General features: G+C 38.3%; 1 protein-coding gene across 1 annotated transcript in view; it reads right to left on the bottom strand.

The window, feature by feature from the left end:
- Positions 1-15,654, bottom strand: part of RYR2 (ryanodine receptor 2) — a 510,050-nt gene that overhangs the window by 247,197 nt on the left and 247,199 nt on the right. Inside the window, exons 28-29 of the mRNA XM_073793696.1 lie at positions 12,181-12,389; positions 4,836-5,010 (exon numbers count right to left, since the gene is read on the bottom strand). Coding sequence (XP_073649797.1) covers positions 4,836-5,010; positions 12,181-12,389 — 384 coding nt within the window. The remainder of the gene's footprint in view (positions 1-4,835; positions 5,011-12,180; positions 12,390-15,654) is intronic.

Consider the following 15,654-nt stretch of genomic DNA (forward strand, 5'->3'; position numbering starts at 1 on the left):
TCCCGAGGAAGTGTATCAAGGCAGGCTCCATATAAAAATTATCATTTAAAAAAAAGCTTCAGTCTCAAATTTGATATGGAATAATCTCTGGCTTTGATAAGATGAACTAGACTCTGGATGAATCAGAAGAACCCCTTTCAGGTTCTTGCTATAGGGCATCATATCTCAATTGGCTAACAGGTCTCTGTGGGTAAAAGTTAGAGTATCTTTCATGTTACGGGCAACTTGATTTGTGATAAAATTAACTCCTGATTAGTTAACTGTGTATGGACTGGGGGAATACATCTAAAGATTCCTGATGAAGAGAAATGCTTGAGGTAGACCAGTTCGCAAGCATTAATTCCTCTTCTCTACCTTTCTGAGTAGACAAGCACTAAGGATGCCCTTTGATAGTTTCGTGACTCTGAAGATTCAGTTGAAACTAAAAATGTATTGGTCAATGTATTTGTTTTCCATTGCTGTTGAACAAACTACCACAAACTTATCAGTTTAAAATAATGCCCATTTATTATCTCCTAGTTCTATAGGTCAGAAGTCCAGGTATGGCATGACTGGGGTTCTCTGCTTAGCGTCATGAGGATGAAATCAAGGTACTGGCTGGACTGTGTTCTCACCTGAGGCTCGGAATCCTCTTTCCAGTTCCTTGGTTGTTAAATGAATTCAGTTCTTTGTGGTTGTAGGACCGAGGTCTCCTTTTTCTTGCCAGCTATCAACCAGGGGCTGTTCTCAGATTTCCACCATGTGGCCCTCTCACACCACAACCGTTCGTTCCTTCCAGTCCAGGAGAAGATTTTATCTCACACTTTGGATCTCTGTGACTTCAAGAAGGAACCAATCTCTTTTAAGAGCTTCACCTGATTAGGTCAGGCCCATATGGCTAATCTCCACTCGATTAACTCAAAGTCAACTGGTTAGTAACCTAATCATGAGAGCTATACCCCATCATACTCAGATTCTGCCCACACTCAAGAAGAGAGGGTTATACATGTCATGTCCACCAGAGATCAGGACTCCTAGAGGTTGCAGTCTTAAAATTCTGCCTACAACATAGGGTACTGCCAGCTCTTTCCTTGGACTCTCCCCGTTCTCGATCCTGAATGTCTGTCAGTACAATGGTAGGAAGAGATGAGGAAAAATTCACAGAAAACCTTACCAGGGACGGCATCTGCACTTGTCAGCACTATTCCTTTGTTGACATTACAGCCAGAGGACTCTTTGAAAAATGAAGATTCAATTAATCTGTTTGTTTTACTTAGAGATATTCTGAAGAGATTTTTAAAAAAAAAATCAAATAGAAGGGAGAATCCTAAAAGAGGACCTGCCACATAGACGAAAGAGCTTTTAAAGTCTGAGAACTCCACTCCAGCACTACACAATGCTCTTGATCTCGACCATGTAAGTTCTGGTCCTTTGAGGGGAGATGAGAGGCTAGCAGAGCTTGTTCTCCTACCAGAGACCAGTGTATCTCAGCAACTTTCTCTTTGTCCAGTTCACATATGAGCTTTAAGGTCAAGTCTGTGGTCACTGAGGGAAAGTGCAGTACCTATACGGGAAAGAGATCTGTAGCTTTTTAGAAGAGCCCTGCCTGCATCTTTATGGAATAACCAGATCCCCGCCAGAACTAACTGTACGGCTGTATCTCGACCTGGATTTAACTGGATGACCCCATCAGTCTTTCAAAGATTTTTGTGCTTTTCCTTTTGATGTTATCTAGAAACAACTTATACTGGTCAAGACATCATTTCAGTTGTGTGAGCTGTACAAAAGGCAGAGACATCAAAATATGTTTAGCCATGTTGTCTACCAAGCTGATCAGATAGGATCTGCAGCGTGTGCGTGCATGTATATGTATATATTTTATATAGAGAAAATTTTCTATCCGTCTTACCACACAGTTCTTTCGATTGCTTTACTTATGACTGAGCTACCTCTGCAGCAACAAAAGGAAATTATGAAGATGTTAAAAAAATACCAAATCAAGCATGGCACAGACATAAAGCCAAGCTAGGTATAAGAACAATTTGAAAATAGAGCACTTATGAAACCTCTTTAGTACTTCAGCAACAACAGTATATTCCTAAATTAATGGTTTCTCGAACATGCTCCTTTGAGTCATAGATATCCCCAGGGCTCACTTTCAGTGGTGGTGGGTGAGTTAGGGAGCTCAACTCAGGGCCTCACACTGTAGTTTTACCCAGAGCAGTTCCACTGTATTTTTTAAGAAGCTATGTAAAGTTAATAGGGAGGAATAGGAAAAATTCCACTCCCAAAAAGCGTTTGGAAGTCACAGGCATGGATAAACTCCGTAGTCCTTCTTATGGCAGAAAATGTGGAATTATGATTAACCCCTAAAAAATTAATAGTTAATGGTCATGGTTAAATAAAATTTATCATCTGCCTCAGAGACCAAAAGGATACATCCCAACACATCCAACAATAATCCAACTGATGGACCATAAAATTTTCAGACAGTTCATCAGAATGCTGTATTAACTCGATAACTGAGTTATCAGGATAAGTTTCAAGTCATTTTTAAAATTTTCAAAATTACGTGACGTGTAAAGTCAAAAAACAAAGTTGTCTGTATGACTGCGCCACTCAGACTCACCTCAGAGCCTAGCTAGCTCATCACTACAATGGTAATTGGTCTCTGTGACAGGGCTGTAGCATGAACATTATGTGCTTAAACAGTATGAACGGGCATTCTGCATTGTTTATAATTCTAACATCATTCTGTGAATCTACGTCATACAAATCAAACAAGTAAAACTCACACAGGCATTTCAAGAATTTAACTTCATGAGAAGAAACGCATCACATGCAAGCATTTTAAAATAACAACCAATTAAAAAAAAAATCTCAGGTCATATCCATAGTAGTGGACAGTATAGACAGATAACAGAGAAAAAAGTCCTTCTCCCACCTTCCCTGTGATATGCTGACACTGCTAAAAGCTATACTACAGGAGGGGAGATAGGTGATGGAAGGTTAGAGGGCCAGTTTTGAAACCGAGCAGGACCCTTGGGGCTCCTGGGGCCGAAAGCCTTTCTGTGTCTTCCGTTTCTTGTTTGTAGGGGACAGACTCCAGCCTCCACAACCTTCCTTGAGTTCCAAAGGGCATATTTGAACAGTTGCTAATCAGGGAAGGGAGGGGATGCAGAAACAAGGGAGGAACAGCCCAGAAACAATAGTGCAGCCCTGAGGCAGGGTCCTGGCTCTGCCTCAAGGGATACATATAACAATATCTTTAAGCTCTTTATAGAACTAAACCCTCAACAAATGGAAGATGTCAGCATTCTTCATTCCAGATTAAAGGAACCAGAGAAGCTCTTCAAGAAGACCACCTCAGGTCAGATTAAAGGAACCACAGAAACTCATCAGATTACCTGAGACCAGATTAAAGGACTGCAGGCCCTGCACACACCCTAATCTTATCAGCAACCCCCGTCCTTGAACCAATGCTATAAAACTCCTCACCAAATCCTCCCAGGTTGGGGCACACAGTTTTTGAGGGCAGGAGCCCACTGTGTCCCCCTTTGCCTGGCAAAGCACTAAAGCTATTCTTTTCTACTTCACCCCAAAACTCTGCTCTGAGATTTGATTTGGCACCGGTACACAGAGGCTGCGTTCTCAGCATCAGTTTCACCCGCCCCCCAGAGATACAGGTACGCAAAATAGAAATTAAGTTATAAAAATGCAAAATTCCTATTATTTTCACAAACCTGTGTTTGAGAAATGATGGTCATACCTGCTCAAAAGCTTGTTGAATGAATAACTATAGAACTTAATGCAAATAATGAGCTGGCTAACTTTTTGAGGATTGGCAACAAGTTTACAGAGTATTAAAAGTATTTATTGGGGTATATCTTAAAATCCAAGACTATATTCAAGTAATAGGATATATTCAAAGCCATTTTGAAAAGAACTGTTTGCTCATTTTGAAATGAGATATTTATAAAATATTTTGTTAGATATTATCTTGTTTATATGCTCTAGATTACCACTTTCAGTGATGATGTAAATGTTCTCTATCTCTGCTGTCAAATAGGGCACCCTTAGCCATAGGACCCTACTGAGCACTTGAAATGTAGCAAGTGCCACTAAGAAACTTAATTTTTTAATCTATTTCACTTAAATTAATGTAAATTCAAATAACCCCATGTGGCCAGTCTACTGGAAGTACAGCTCTAAAGAACACCTACCTTCTCATTTGCTTCATAAAGGGCTTTTGTCCTTTTCTTACAACCCTGTTCAAGGTCATCTCAGAGCCCCACAGGCAGAGGTATTTTTTCCCTGCATTGTGCTTCCATAGAACTTTCTGCATTTCTTTATTTTAGACCTTATTCACTGAATAGAAATTATACAAGTGAGAACTTCCCCTGGTATTCTATCATCTGCATAAAGATAGGACAGCTTTGTCATCTCAGCATCCAGCAGAGGGCCTGATACTTGGTAGGTTCTCATTACATTTTTTTTTTTTTTTGAAATGAATGAACAGATAGAAGCCATAAGCAGTTGATTAAACAGGGAAGTTCTAAACGAATATTTAATATTTGTGGAAAACCGTCCTTTTGCCTGCCATTTCTTTTCTTATTCACACTCATAAAAGCCATTTCTGCCTTATGGGAATCCTAGCTAAGTAGCAGAGAGAGAGTTTCTGCTAAAGTAATTTCAAGGGTATTGAACCAAATAAGCCACATGGCAACCCTGTGATCTACAGCTGCAACTCATCTGCTGGCTTACCCTCAAACCAAGATGGCTGGTCAAGAGGCATCAGAACAAAGAGCTTTACTGTGCCCCAAACCTGAAAACGACACGAGATGCAGTACACTTACCATCACCAACATCAAAGTCCTTGAAAGCCAATTCTGAACCCGAATCATCCAGAAGGATTTCGCCGTTCAGTGTGAACATCATGGTATGTTCTGTCATGTCAACCATACACCCCACAACATCGCCTGCTTGCCAAGAGCGCCCATAGTGCTCACTGCCCTGGTGCCACCGCTGGGCCTAGGGACAGAAGAGTCATTGTCACAGAGAAAGCCAGAAGAACAGCACCCACCCACCCCTAATCGGCTCACACAGTAGCCTTTGTATTAACGCAGCGGGAGGAAGGAGTATAGTCAGCACATCTATCTACAGAAATGCACAAAGCAATGTGGAGGTGCCCGGGGATGCTGAACCTGATACTAACATTGTATGTTATTGAATCTTGAGAAAAACCCAAACACTATTTCATGATTTTCAGAGTCTAATATTTAAAAAATCAAACCCCACATTTTCTTTTCTATTAAAAGAAAAACTGTCTCTTTAGAAATCTATTTTTCTCACTACAATGAATGCTTCCCAGGATATGGGTTGCTTTTGTCTACTCCCCCAAATACAGAGAAGTATGAACAGAGACTCAACTGGGAACTGATCAGAGAAAATGACATTCTAGTTTTCATCTATTTCAAAATAAAATCCCATTCCTTGGAAGCAAAGGCACTTGCACTTCAGCAAAATAGAAATCTAGAAGCATTTCAGTACATACTAAAATCAAAAAAGGTTCAAATCAAACTTAAATATATTCTCAAGATATTTACTGAAATAGGAAGCCAAAAATTGAATATATATGTCAACACTGCCTTATATAATACACATAAAATCTCACAAATACCTGTGAAACATAGGATAAATGTCACTTTTTAATCCATAAGTATGTTCCACTGATTTATAGATACAAAATTAGTTATATTAAATATTTTGTCAGATAAATCTTTAAATTTTTCCCTGAAGTATCACCTTCACTGTGAACTGACATATAACGGGATGTAGTCACCAATGCAAAGCAATGATTTGATTCTTCTAAAGCATAACACATTGTACTTTTTTAAAATTTTAACTAAATTAGGTATCAAAAGGTGTTAAATTTTCCCATCTGAAATAAAAAACAGGATTCAAGAATTGTAATATTTCAGAGCACAGTGGGTCAGTTGGCCTAGAAGCCACAACACTAACTTATAGCCTAGAAATGCTTTCCCACACACACACCTGGGTACCCAGGCATCAAATCTCTTCATGATTGCTTATTTATTCTAATTTTCTTTTTTTTAATTAGAAAATACTTTTTTCCTTCAAAAGGAATACAAATTCACTGAAGAAAATTAGGAAATAAAAATAGGATAAAAAAATAAAATGTCAATAAGTTCATCCCCCCAAAAAGACTATTATTATTCTATTATGGCTGTGTCATACATACATATATTTTATTTTTTTATTATTTTTAAAGTTTTTGTCTTGATATTCCTACTAATGTGTTTCTTTTTTATAATTTTTGAATTTTATTTTATTTATTTTTATATACAGGTTCTTATTAGTCATCCATTTTATACATATTAGTGTATATATGTCAATCCCAATCTCCCAATTCAACACACCACCACCACCTCCCGCCACGTACCCGCCTTGATGTCCATACGTTTGTTTCCTACATCTGTGTCTCTATTTCTGCCCTGAAAACGGGTTCATCTGTACCATTTTTCTAGGTCCACATATATGTGTTAATATACGATATTTGTTTTTCTCTTTCTGGCTTACTTCACTCTGTATGACAGTCTCTAGATCCACCCACGTCTCTACAAATGACCCAATTTCCTTCCTTTCTATGGCTGAGTAATATTCCATTGTATATATGTGCCACATCTTCTTTATCCATTCATCTGTCGATGGGCATTTAGGTTGCTTCCATGACCTGGCTATTGTAAATAGTGATGCAATGAACATTGGGGTGCATGTGTCATTTGGAATGATGGTTTTCTCTGGGTATATGCCCAGTAGTGGGATTGCTGGATCATATGGTAATAATTAGTTTAAGGAACCTCCATACTGTTCTTCATAGTGGCTGTATCAATTCACGTTCCCACCAACGCTGCAAGAGGGTTCCCTTTTCTCCACACCCTCTCCAGCATTTGTTGTTTGTACATTTTCTGATGATGCCCATTCTAACTGGTGTGAGGTGATACCTCATTGTAGTTTTGATTTGCATTTCTCTAATAATGAGTGATGTTGAGCAGCTTTTCATGTGCTTCTTGGCCATCTGTATGTCTTCTTTGGAGAAATGTCTATTTAGGTCTTCTGTCTAGTTTTTGATTGGGTTGTTTTTTTAATATTGAGCTGCATGAGCTGTTTATATATTTTGGAAATTAATCCTTTGTTCACTGATTCGTTTGCAAATATTTTCTCCCATTCTGAGGGTTGTCTTTTCGTCTTGTTTACGGTTTCCTTTGCTGTGCAAAAGCTTTGACGTTTCATTAGGTCCCATTTGTTTATTTTTGTTTTTATTTCCATTACTGTAGGAGGTGGATCAAAAAAGATCTTGCTATGATTTATATCAAAGACTTTTCTTCTATGCTTTCCTCTAAGAGTTTTATAGTGTCCGGTCTTACATTTAGGTCTCTAATCCATTCTGAGTTTATTTTTGTGTATGGTGTTAGGAAGTGTTCTAATTTCATTCTTTTATATGTAGCTGTCTGATTTTCCCAGCACCACTTATTGAAGAGACTGTCTTTTCTCCATTGTATATCCTTGCCTCCTTTGTCATAGATTAGTGGACCATAGGTGCAAGGGTTTACCTCTGGGCTTTCTAACCTGTTCCATTGATCTATATTTCTGTTTTTGTGCCAGTACCATATTGTCTTGATTACTGTAGCTTTATAGTATAGTCTGAAGTCAGAGAGTCTGATTCCTCCAGCTCCATTTTTTCCCCTCAAGACTGCTTTGGCTATTTGGGGTCTTTTGTGTCTCCCAACAAATTTTTAAATTTTTTGTTCTAGTTCTGTAAAAAATGCCATTGGTAATTTGATAGGGATTGCATTAAATCTGTAGATTGCTTTGGGTAGTAGAGTCATTTTCACAATGTTGATTCTTCCAATCCAAGAACATGGCATATCTCTCCATCCGTTGGTATCATCTTTAATTTCTTTCATCAGTGTCTTATAGTTTTCTGCATACAGGTTTTTGTTTCCCTAGGTAGGTTTATTCCTAGGTATTTTATTCTTTTTGTTGCAGTGGTAAATGGTAATGTTTCCTTAATTTCTCTTTCAGATTTTTCATCATTAGTGTATAGGAATGCAAGAGATTTCTGGGCATTAATTTTGTATCCTGCAACTTTCCCAAATTCATTGATTAGCTTTAGTAGATTTCTGGTGGAATCTTTAGGATTCTCTATGTATAGTATCATGTCATCTGCAAACAGTGACAGCTTTACTTCTTCTTTTCCAATTTGTATTCCTTTTATTTCTTTTTCTTCTCTGATTGCCGTGGCTAGGACTTGCAAAACTATGTTGACTAATAGTGGCCAGACTGGACATCCTCATCTTGTTCCTGATCTTAGTGGAAATGCTTTCAGTTTTTCACCATTGAGAATGATGTTTGCTGTGGGTTTGTCATACATGGCCTTTACTATGTTGAGGTAGGTTCCCTCTATGCCCACTTTCTGGAGAGTTTTTATCATGAATTGGTGTTGAATTTTGTCAAAAGCTTTTTCTGCATCTCTTGACATGACCATATGGGTTTCATTCTTCAGTTTGTTAATATGGTGTATCACATTAATTGATTTGCATATATTGAAGAATCCTTGCATCCCTGGGATAAATCCCACTTGGTCAAGGTGTATGATCCTTTCAGTGTGCTGTTGGATTCTGTTCGCTAGTATTTTGTTGAGGAATTTTGCATCTATATTCATCAGTGATATTGGTCTGTAATTTCTTTTTCTGTAGTATCTTTGTCTGGTTTTGGTATCAGGGTGGTTACCTCACAAAATGAGTTTGGGAGTATTCCTTCCTCTGCAATTTTTTGGAAGAGTTTGAGGACAGGTGTTAGCTCTTTCCTAAATGTCTGATAGAATTCGCCTGTGAAGCCGTCTGGTTCTGAGCTTGTTTGTTTCTTGGAAGATTTTAAATCACGGTTTCAACTTCAGTACTTGTGATTGGTCTCTTCATATTTTCTATTTCTTCCTGGTTCAGTCTTGGAAGGTTATACATTTCTAAGAATCTGTCCATTTCTTCCAGGTTGTCTATTTTATTGGCATAGAGTTTGCTTGTAGTAGTCTCTTAGGATGCTTTGAATTTCTGCGGTGTATGTTGTAACTTCTTTTTCATTTCTAATTTTATTGATTTGAGTCTTCTCCCTCTTTTTCTTGATGAGTCTGGATAATGGTTTATCAATATTGTTTATCTTCTCAAAGAACCAGCTTTTAGTTTTATTGATCTTTGCTATTGTTTTCTTTGTTTCTATTTCATTTATTTCTGCTCTGATCTTTATGATTTCTTTCCTTCTACTAACTTGGCATTTTGTTTGTCCTTCTTTCTCTAGTTCCTTTAGGTTAAGGTTAGATTGTTTATTTGAAATTTTTCTTGTTTCTTGAGGTAGGCTTATATTGCTATAAACTTCCTTCTTAGAACTGCTTTTGCTGCATCCCATAGGTTTTGGATCATTGTTTTTTCACTGTAATTTGTCTCTAGGTATTTTCTGATTTCCTCTTTAATTTCTTCAGTGATCTCTTGGATATTTAGTAACATATTATTTAGCCTCCATGTACTTTGTGTTTTTTATGTTTTTTCCCCTGTAATTCATTTCTAATCTCATATCGTCATGGTCAGAAAAGATGCTTAATATGATTTCAATTTTCTTAAATTTACTGTGGCTTGATTTGTGACCCAAGATGTGATCTAACCTAGAGAATGTTCCGTGTGCACTAGAGAGGAAAGTGTAATCTGCTGTTTTTGAATGGAATGTCCTATAAATATCAATTAAGTCTATCTGGTCTATTGTGTCATTTAAAGCTTGTGTTTCCTTATTAATTTTCTGTTTGGAAGATCTGTCCATTGGTGTAAGTGAGGTGTTAAAGTCCCCCACTATTATTGTGTGACTGTTGATTTCCTCTTTTATAGCTGTTAGCAGTTGCCTTATGTATTGAGGTGCTCCTATGTTGGGTGCATATACATTTAAAATTGTTATATAGTCTTGGATTGATCCCTTGATTATTATGTAGTGTCCTTCTTTGTCTCTTGTAACATTCTTTATCTTAAAGTCTATGTTATCCGATATGAGTATTGCTACTCCAGCTTTCTTTTGATTTCCATTTGCATGGAATATCTTTTTCCATACCCTCCCTTTCAGTTTGTATGTGTCCCTAGGTCTGAAGTTGGTCTCTTGTAGACAGCATATATATGGGTCCTGTTTTTGTATCAATTCACTGAGCCTGTGTCTTTTGGTTAGAGAACTTAATCCATTCATGTTTAAGGTAATTATCAATATGTATGTTCCTATTACCATCTTCTTAATTGTTATGGGTTTGTTTTTGTAGGTCCTTTTCTTCTCTTGTGTTTCCCACTTAGAGAAGTTCCTTTAGCATTTGTTGTAGAGCTGGTTTGGTGGTGCTGAATTCTCTTAGCTTTTGCTTGTCTGTAAAGCTTTTGATTTCTCCATCGAATCTGAGTGAGATCCTTGCCGGGTAGAGTAATCTTGGTTGTAGGTTCTTCCCTTTCATCACTTGAAATATATCATGCCACTCCCTTCTGGCTTGTAGAGTTTCTGCTGAGGAATCAGCTGTTAACCTTATGGGAGTTCCCTTGTATGTTATTTGTCATTTTCCCCTTGTTTCTTTCAATAATATTTCTTTGTCTTTAATTTTTGTCAATTTGATTACTATGCGTCTTGGCATGTTTCTCCTTGGGTTTATCCTGTATGGGACTCTCTGTGCTTCCTGGACTTGGGTGGCTATTTCCTCTTCCATGTTAGGGAAGTTTTTGACTATAATCTCTTCAAATATTTGTCTTTTTCTCTGTCTCTTCTCCTTCTGGGACCCCTATAATGCAAATGTTGTTGCGTTTAATGTTGTCCCAAAGGTCTCTTAGGCCGTCTTCATTTCTTTTCATTCTTTTTTCTTTATTCTGTTCCATGGCAGTGAATTCCACCATTCTGTCTTCCAGGTTGCTTATCCATTCTTCGGTCTCAGTTTTTCTGCTATTGCTTCCTTCTAGGGTAGTTTTCATTTCAGTTATTGTATTGTTCATATCTGTTTGTTCTTTAATTCTTCTAGGTGTTTGTTCTTTAATTCTTCTAGGTCTTTGTTAAACATTTCTTGCATCTTCTCGATCTTTGCCTCTATTCTTTTTCCGAGGTCCTGGATCATCTTCACTATCATTATTCTGAATTATTTTTCTGGAAGGCTGCCTATCTCCACTTCATTTAGTTGTTTTTCTGGGGTTTTATCTTATTCCTTCATCTACTACATAGTCCACTGCGTTTTCATCTTGTATATCTTTCTGTGAATGTGGTTTTTGTTCCACAGGCTGCAGGACTGTAGTTCTTCTTGCTTCTGCTGTCTGCCCTCTGCTGGATGAGGCTATCTAAGATGTTTGCACAAGTTTTCTCATGGGAGGGACTGGTGGTGGGTAGAGCTGGGTGTTGTTATACAGCTAAAATTATCATTAAACACTTATATAATGTATAAATAAACAATAAAATAAGCAATTGAGGGGAATTCCCTGGCGGTCCAGTGGTTTGGACTCTGCACTTTCACTGCCATGGGCCCAGTTCAATCCCTGGTTGGGGAACTAGGATCCCACAAGCCACAAGGCCTGGCCAAATTAAAAAAAAAAAAAAAAAAAGCAACTGACCAGCTTCCACCAAACTTAAAACATAAAAATTACCAATAATGTTGAAAATGAAAACTCTTGGTGATTGCAAACAACAAATAGCATTCTTATGTCTATTAAATGTTTATACCTATCATTAATTATTGCTTGAGGATAAATTCCTTCTATGGAATTCCTCTGTCAAAATGAATATATTTTAAATTAGCATACGGATTTTAAACATTTTTGATAGGGATGATTCATCTTTTTGATATGATAGAGAATCAATATTTTACTTCTTGAATTTTGAATAATCTTGACTATTCACAGGGTGAGGGAAAAGTTTTGAGGCTACAAGAACAAAAGTTTTCCTAGGAACTATTTTCTCAAGGTTGAGCTCAGGAAAGTACTAATATTACTGTACCACCAAAAGGAATACCAGAGGAAATCAAGCCAGGCAGCGTGGGAGCCCACAGCGTGTGGATGCCTGGTGCACAGCAGCCTACAAAACCAGGAGCCTACAAACTCCAGTGCCCGGTGCCCAGCAAAGCACACTCACCTTGAAGCCGTCGAAAGCAAAGGCACGTTCATCTGAGCCAAGCTCCTGATCGGGTTGACAGCCTGGTCTGCTCCAGCCAACTCTCATGTCTCCAGCAGTGACAGCCTCAAATTCAAAATACCACCTTCCTGCCTTCACAGCGTAAGTTTTCTCAGCGCGGAAGATTCGGAACCTTTCTCCTGTGCCGCTGCACACTTCAGCTCTGGCAGCTGTGAATGGAAAGGGATTCTGGTGATCGTTGCATGGGGAATTGAAAGAGGAGGGCAGATACCACTTAACCTACAGAGATGATGCTAAAGATACCTTCTATTCTTATCTTGGTTCATATGTTGTTACAAAGTGTTTTCATATCAGATGGAAGCAGCTGGGTGAAGTGGAAAGTACATGGCCTTCCTTGGGAGATGCTGGTTGTTAACTTTCACTAATGCTGTTGGGCAGATGATGTAAAAAAAAAAAAAATTTTCTTTCCTGTAGAGAAAAGCCTAACAGCCACTTGGCGGTTTGGTAGTGGAAGATGAGATGAACTTGAGGGCAAGAATGGGAAGAAGACAATAAAACAGGTTTAAACTGTTCTGCATAGGAAATAAATAGACATTTATGGGTAGGAGAGAAGAGAGAAGAAGCACCCAGGAAGTGAGGAGGAGAGAAAGAAAACAACAAGAGAGAGCTATACATTAGCAGAGAATGGGAACCATTGGTAAGTTTCCCAGACAGAATGGCTAGGGGCATAAGTCTTCTGCTACCCCACCTCTTCACTGTAATGCACTATACACACAAATGCTGTGTTTAAGTCACTTGAGGAAAAAATAAAAGGGTCAAGTCCAACCTCAGGATCTGTGTGGTGAGATGGGGAAAAAATATCTGTAGGACGTGAGGTGCATCAGAGATGGAGTGTGCCAGTGGTACAAAACCTCAGACCAGGGGACCTGGAGCTAGAATGACTTGGAGCCAAGTCACCTCCTGGGAAATCACAGCACATGGGGACAAGGGTCCACTGAACTGGTATCAAAGGATGTGGTCAGCTCCATGAAGTTCGGGGTTAGATACAGAGAAGCAAATTTAAGTGACTTGACTGAAGTCACACAACTAACAAATGGCAGAATTCGGGAGCTGCCAAACGCTACAACCTGTGTTCTCTCCACTCTACCTTCAGGAGCTCACACAGAATTAGCAGGTACCAGTTAAATATTAGTGCTCATCTGTTCTCAGGAGTTAGGGAAGACCTGATAAATAATAAAAGTTTATTAAAAGCTAAACTACTGATGTGACCAAATAAATAAAAATAGTCACGATATGCTCTAAAGGTTGACGATAAACACACAGATCATCTTTAACAATTTAAGGTTAGATTGAAGAAAAGAAAAATGGACTAAGAGGTCCCAGCACATAATAGGAGCTGATTTAATGAAATGATCAATTATTACTTTTTGATGACTTTATGGTGATTTTAGGGCATGTAGATGAACTGCACCTGCTGATAAACCTTTCAAAACCTGGGTTAAATTTCTGAATAAGCAACATTTTGTTTTTTCACCTTTCCCCACATATACACACATGCTCACACCTAACGACTTAGTCTGCTCCAAGCAAATCTCCTGTGTCCAGCAGTGACAGCCTCAAATGTCACACACTCATATCATACAATACATTCAAACACCTTACTGAAAACATGAATGCAGTAATACAGTTTAAAAATGAGACATTTATAATACTCTATGCAGCAGACAGCACGTACAAAATTCTCTGAAGAGAGAAAGTTTGCTTTCGATACATCCAAGGTGGGAGTGGAAAGGGGCTTAAATGAGAGAAACATCTCCGTGATGAAGGGTACAATATTCTCACATCTGTTACTTAATAACTGAATGATTTTTGAAAGATAGAATAGTAAACTACTTTTTTGAGGACAAGAAAATTAACTATTAAGGAGCTAGTTCTAAATGCCATAATATTAAAAAAAATAGGAAAAGCCACATTTCCAGAGTCAGTATTTTCTCAAGAAACAGCACACTGATCCACCGCTTCTTTAAATCATGGTTGCAATCTTCCCTAAACTAATCTAAGAGGTACAGAAAACGAGCTTTGAACTACACAAACATTGGGAGATTCCTTTTCAGGAAAATAAAACGCTCTCACATATTATCCTTATGTTTAGTGATGTCGACATGTGCAAATACAGTCACGCTTACATTCTAGTATGTACTAACAAATTCAATCCCAATTTCCTGAGTATGAAACACTCAGTTTTTTAGAAAACTAAACTGCTGAAAAACTCACATGTCCTTTTTCCTGTTTTATGTTTCCAGGACTTTGGACTCCACGAAATGCACAGTGTGCTCCAGAAATGCTTATAAATAAATGTTAATATTAGCTTAAATCAAATACATTGGAAAATGTGGTATAAAAATATAACCACTATTTATTTAATTTCTTTAAAAGCTCACTACAGAGCCTGGAGTCTCGCCCAGGGCAGCTGGTCCACTCTCATCGGGGTGTCCTGGCGAAACCCCGCATGGCAGGCAGAACTCGACAAGAAAAGCATCACTGGAGCTCAAGTTTGTTTTGAAAACAGCCTCAAGTTCTACCTGTCCTCGGTGATCTGTGGTTTTCTATGTGACCAGGAAATCAAATTGATAATCTGATCAGTCTGATCTCCAAATTGGAGCAGGAAGATAAAGTGACGACAGAGGAGAGAGCAACTCCCCCAGCCACCTGTCCAGATTTGGAAGTTCTACCTAAAGCCAAAGGGTTAACTTCTAAGCAGCACGTTTTTAGAAAAGAACAATCTAAAGGTATAAAAATAGTAAGAGTTCTGATTTTCCACAGTGGAAAAATGCCATAAACTAGAAAAGACACAAAGTTACCAAGAGAGTCATTTTCCCAAGAGAAAATGTTGCCGCTGGAGAGATAACATGAAACTCTTGCGAGTTGGAGTGAAGAATAAGTTATCTCCAAAATTACATTTTCTTTGAGCATTCCTACAAGCAATTGTTTGCATAAAGGTGACTCAGATACTGAGTGTTTCAAACATAAATTGGTATTGGTTTAGTTGTTCTCTTCTTATTTTTTTATTACTTGTTTTATTTTAATAATATTTTTTAAATTTTATTTTAATAACTTTATTTTATTTTTTCTTTCTTTCTTATTTTTCTCCCTTTACTTCTGAGCCATGTGGCTGACAGGGTCTTGGTGCTATGGCTGGGTGTAAGGCCTGAGCCTCTGAGGTGGGAGAGCCGAGTTCAGGACACTGCACCACCAGAGACCTCCTGGCTTCATGTAATATCAATCAGCAAGAGATCCCCCAGAGATCTCTGTCTCAACGCGATGATCCAGATCCACCCAACGGTCAGCAAGCACCACTGTGGGACGCCCCATGCCAAACAACAGCAAGACAGGAACACAGCCCCATCCATTAGCAGAGAGGCTGCCTAAAATCATACTAAATTCAGAGACACCCCAAAACACACCACCGGATAC

The sequence above is a fragment of the Tursiops truncatus genome, chromosome 16 (genome assembly GCF_011762595.2).
Source record: "Tursiops truncatus isolate mTurTru1 chromosome 16, mTurTru1.mat.Y, whole genome shotgun sequence".
Classification (NCBI taxonomy): Eukaryota; Metazoa; Chordata; class Mammalia; order Artiodactyla; family Delphinidae; genus Tursiops; species Tursiops truncatus.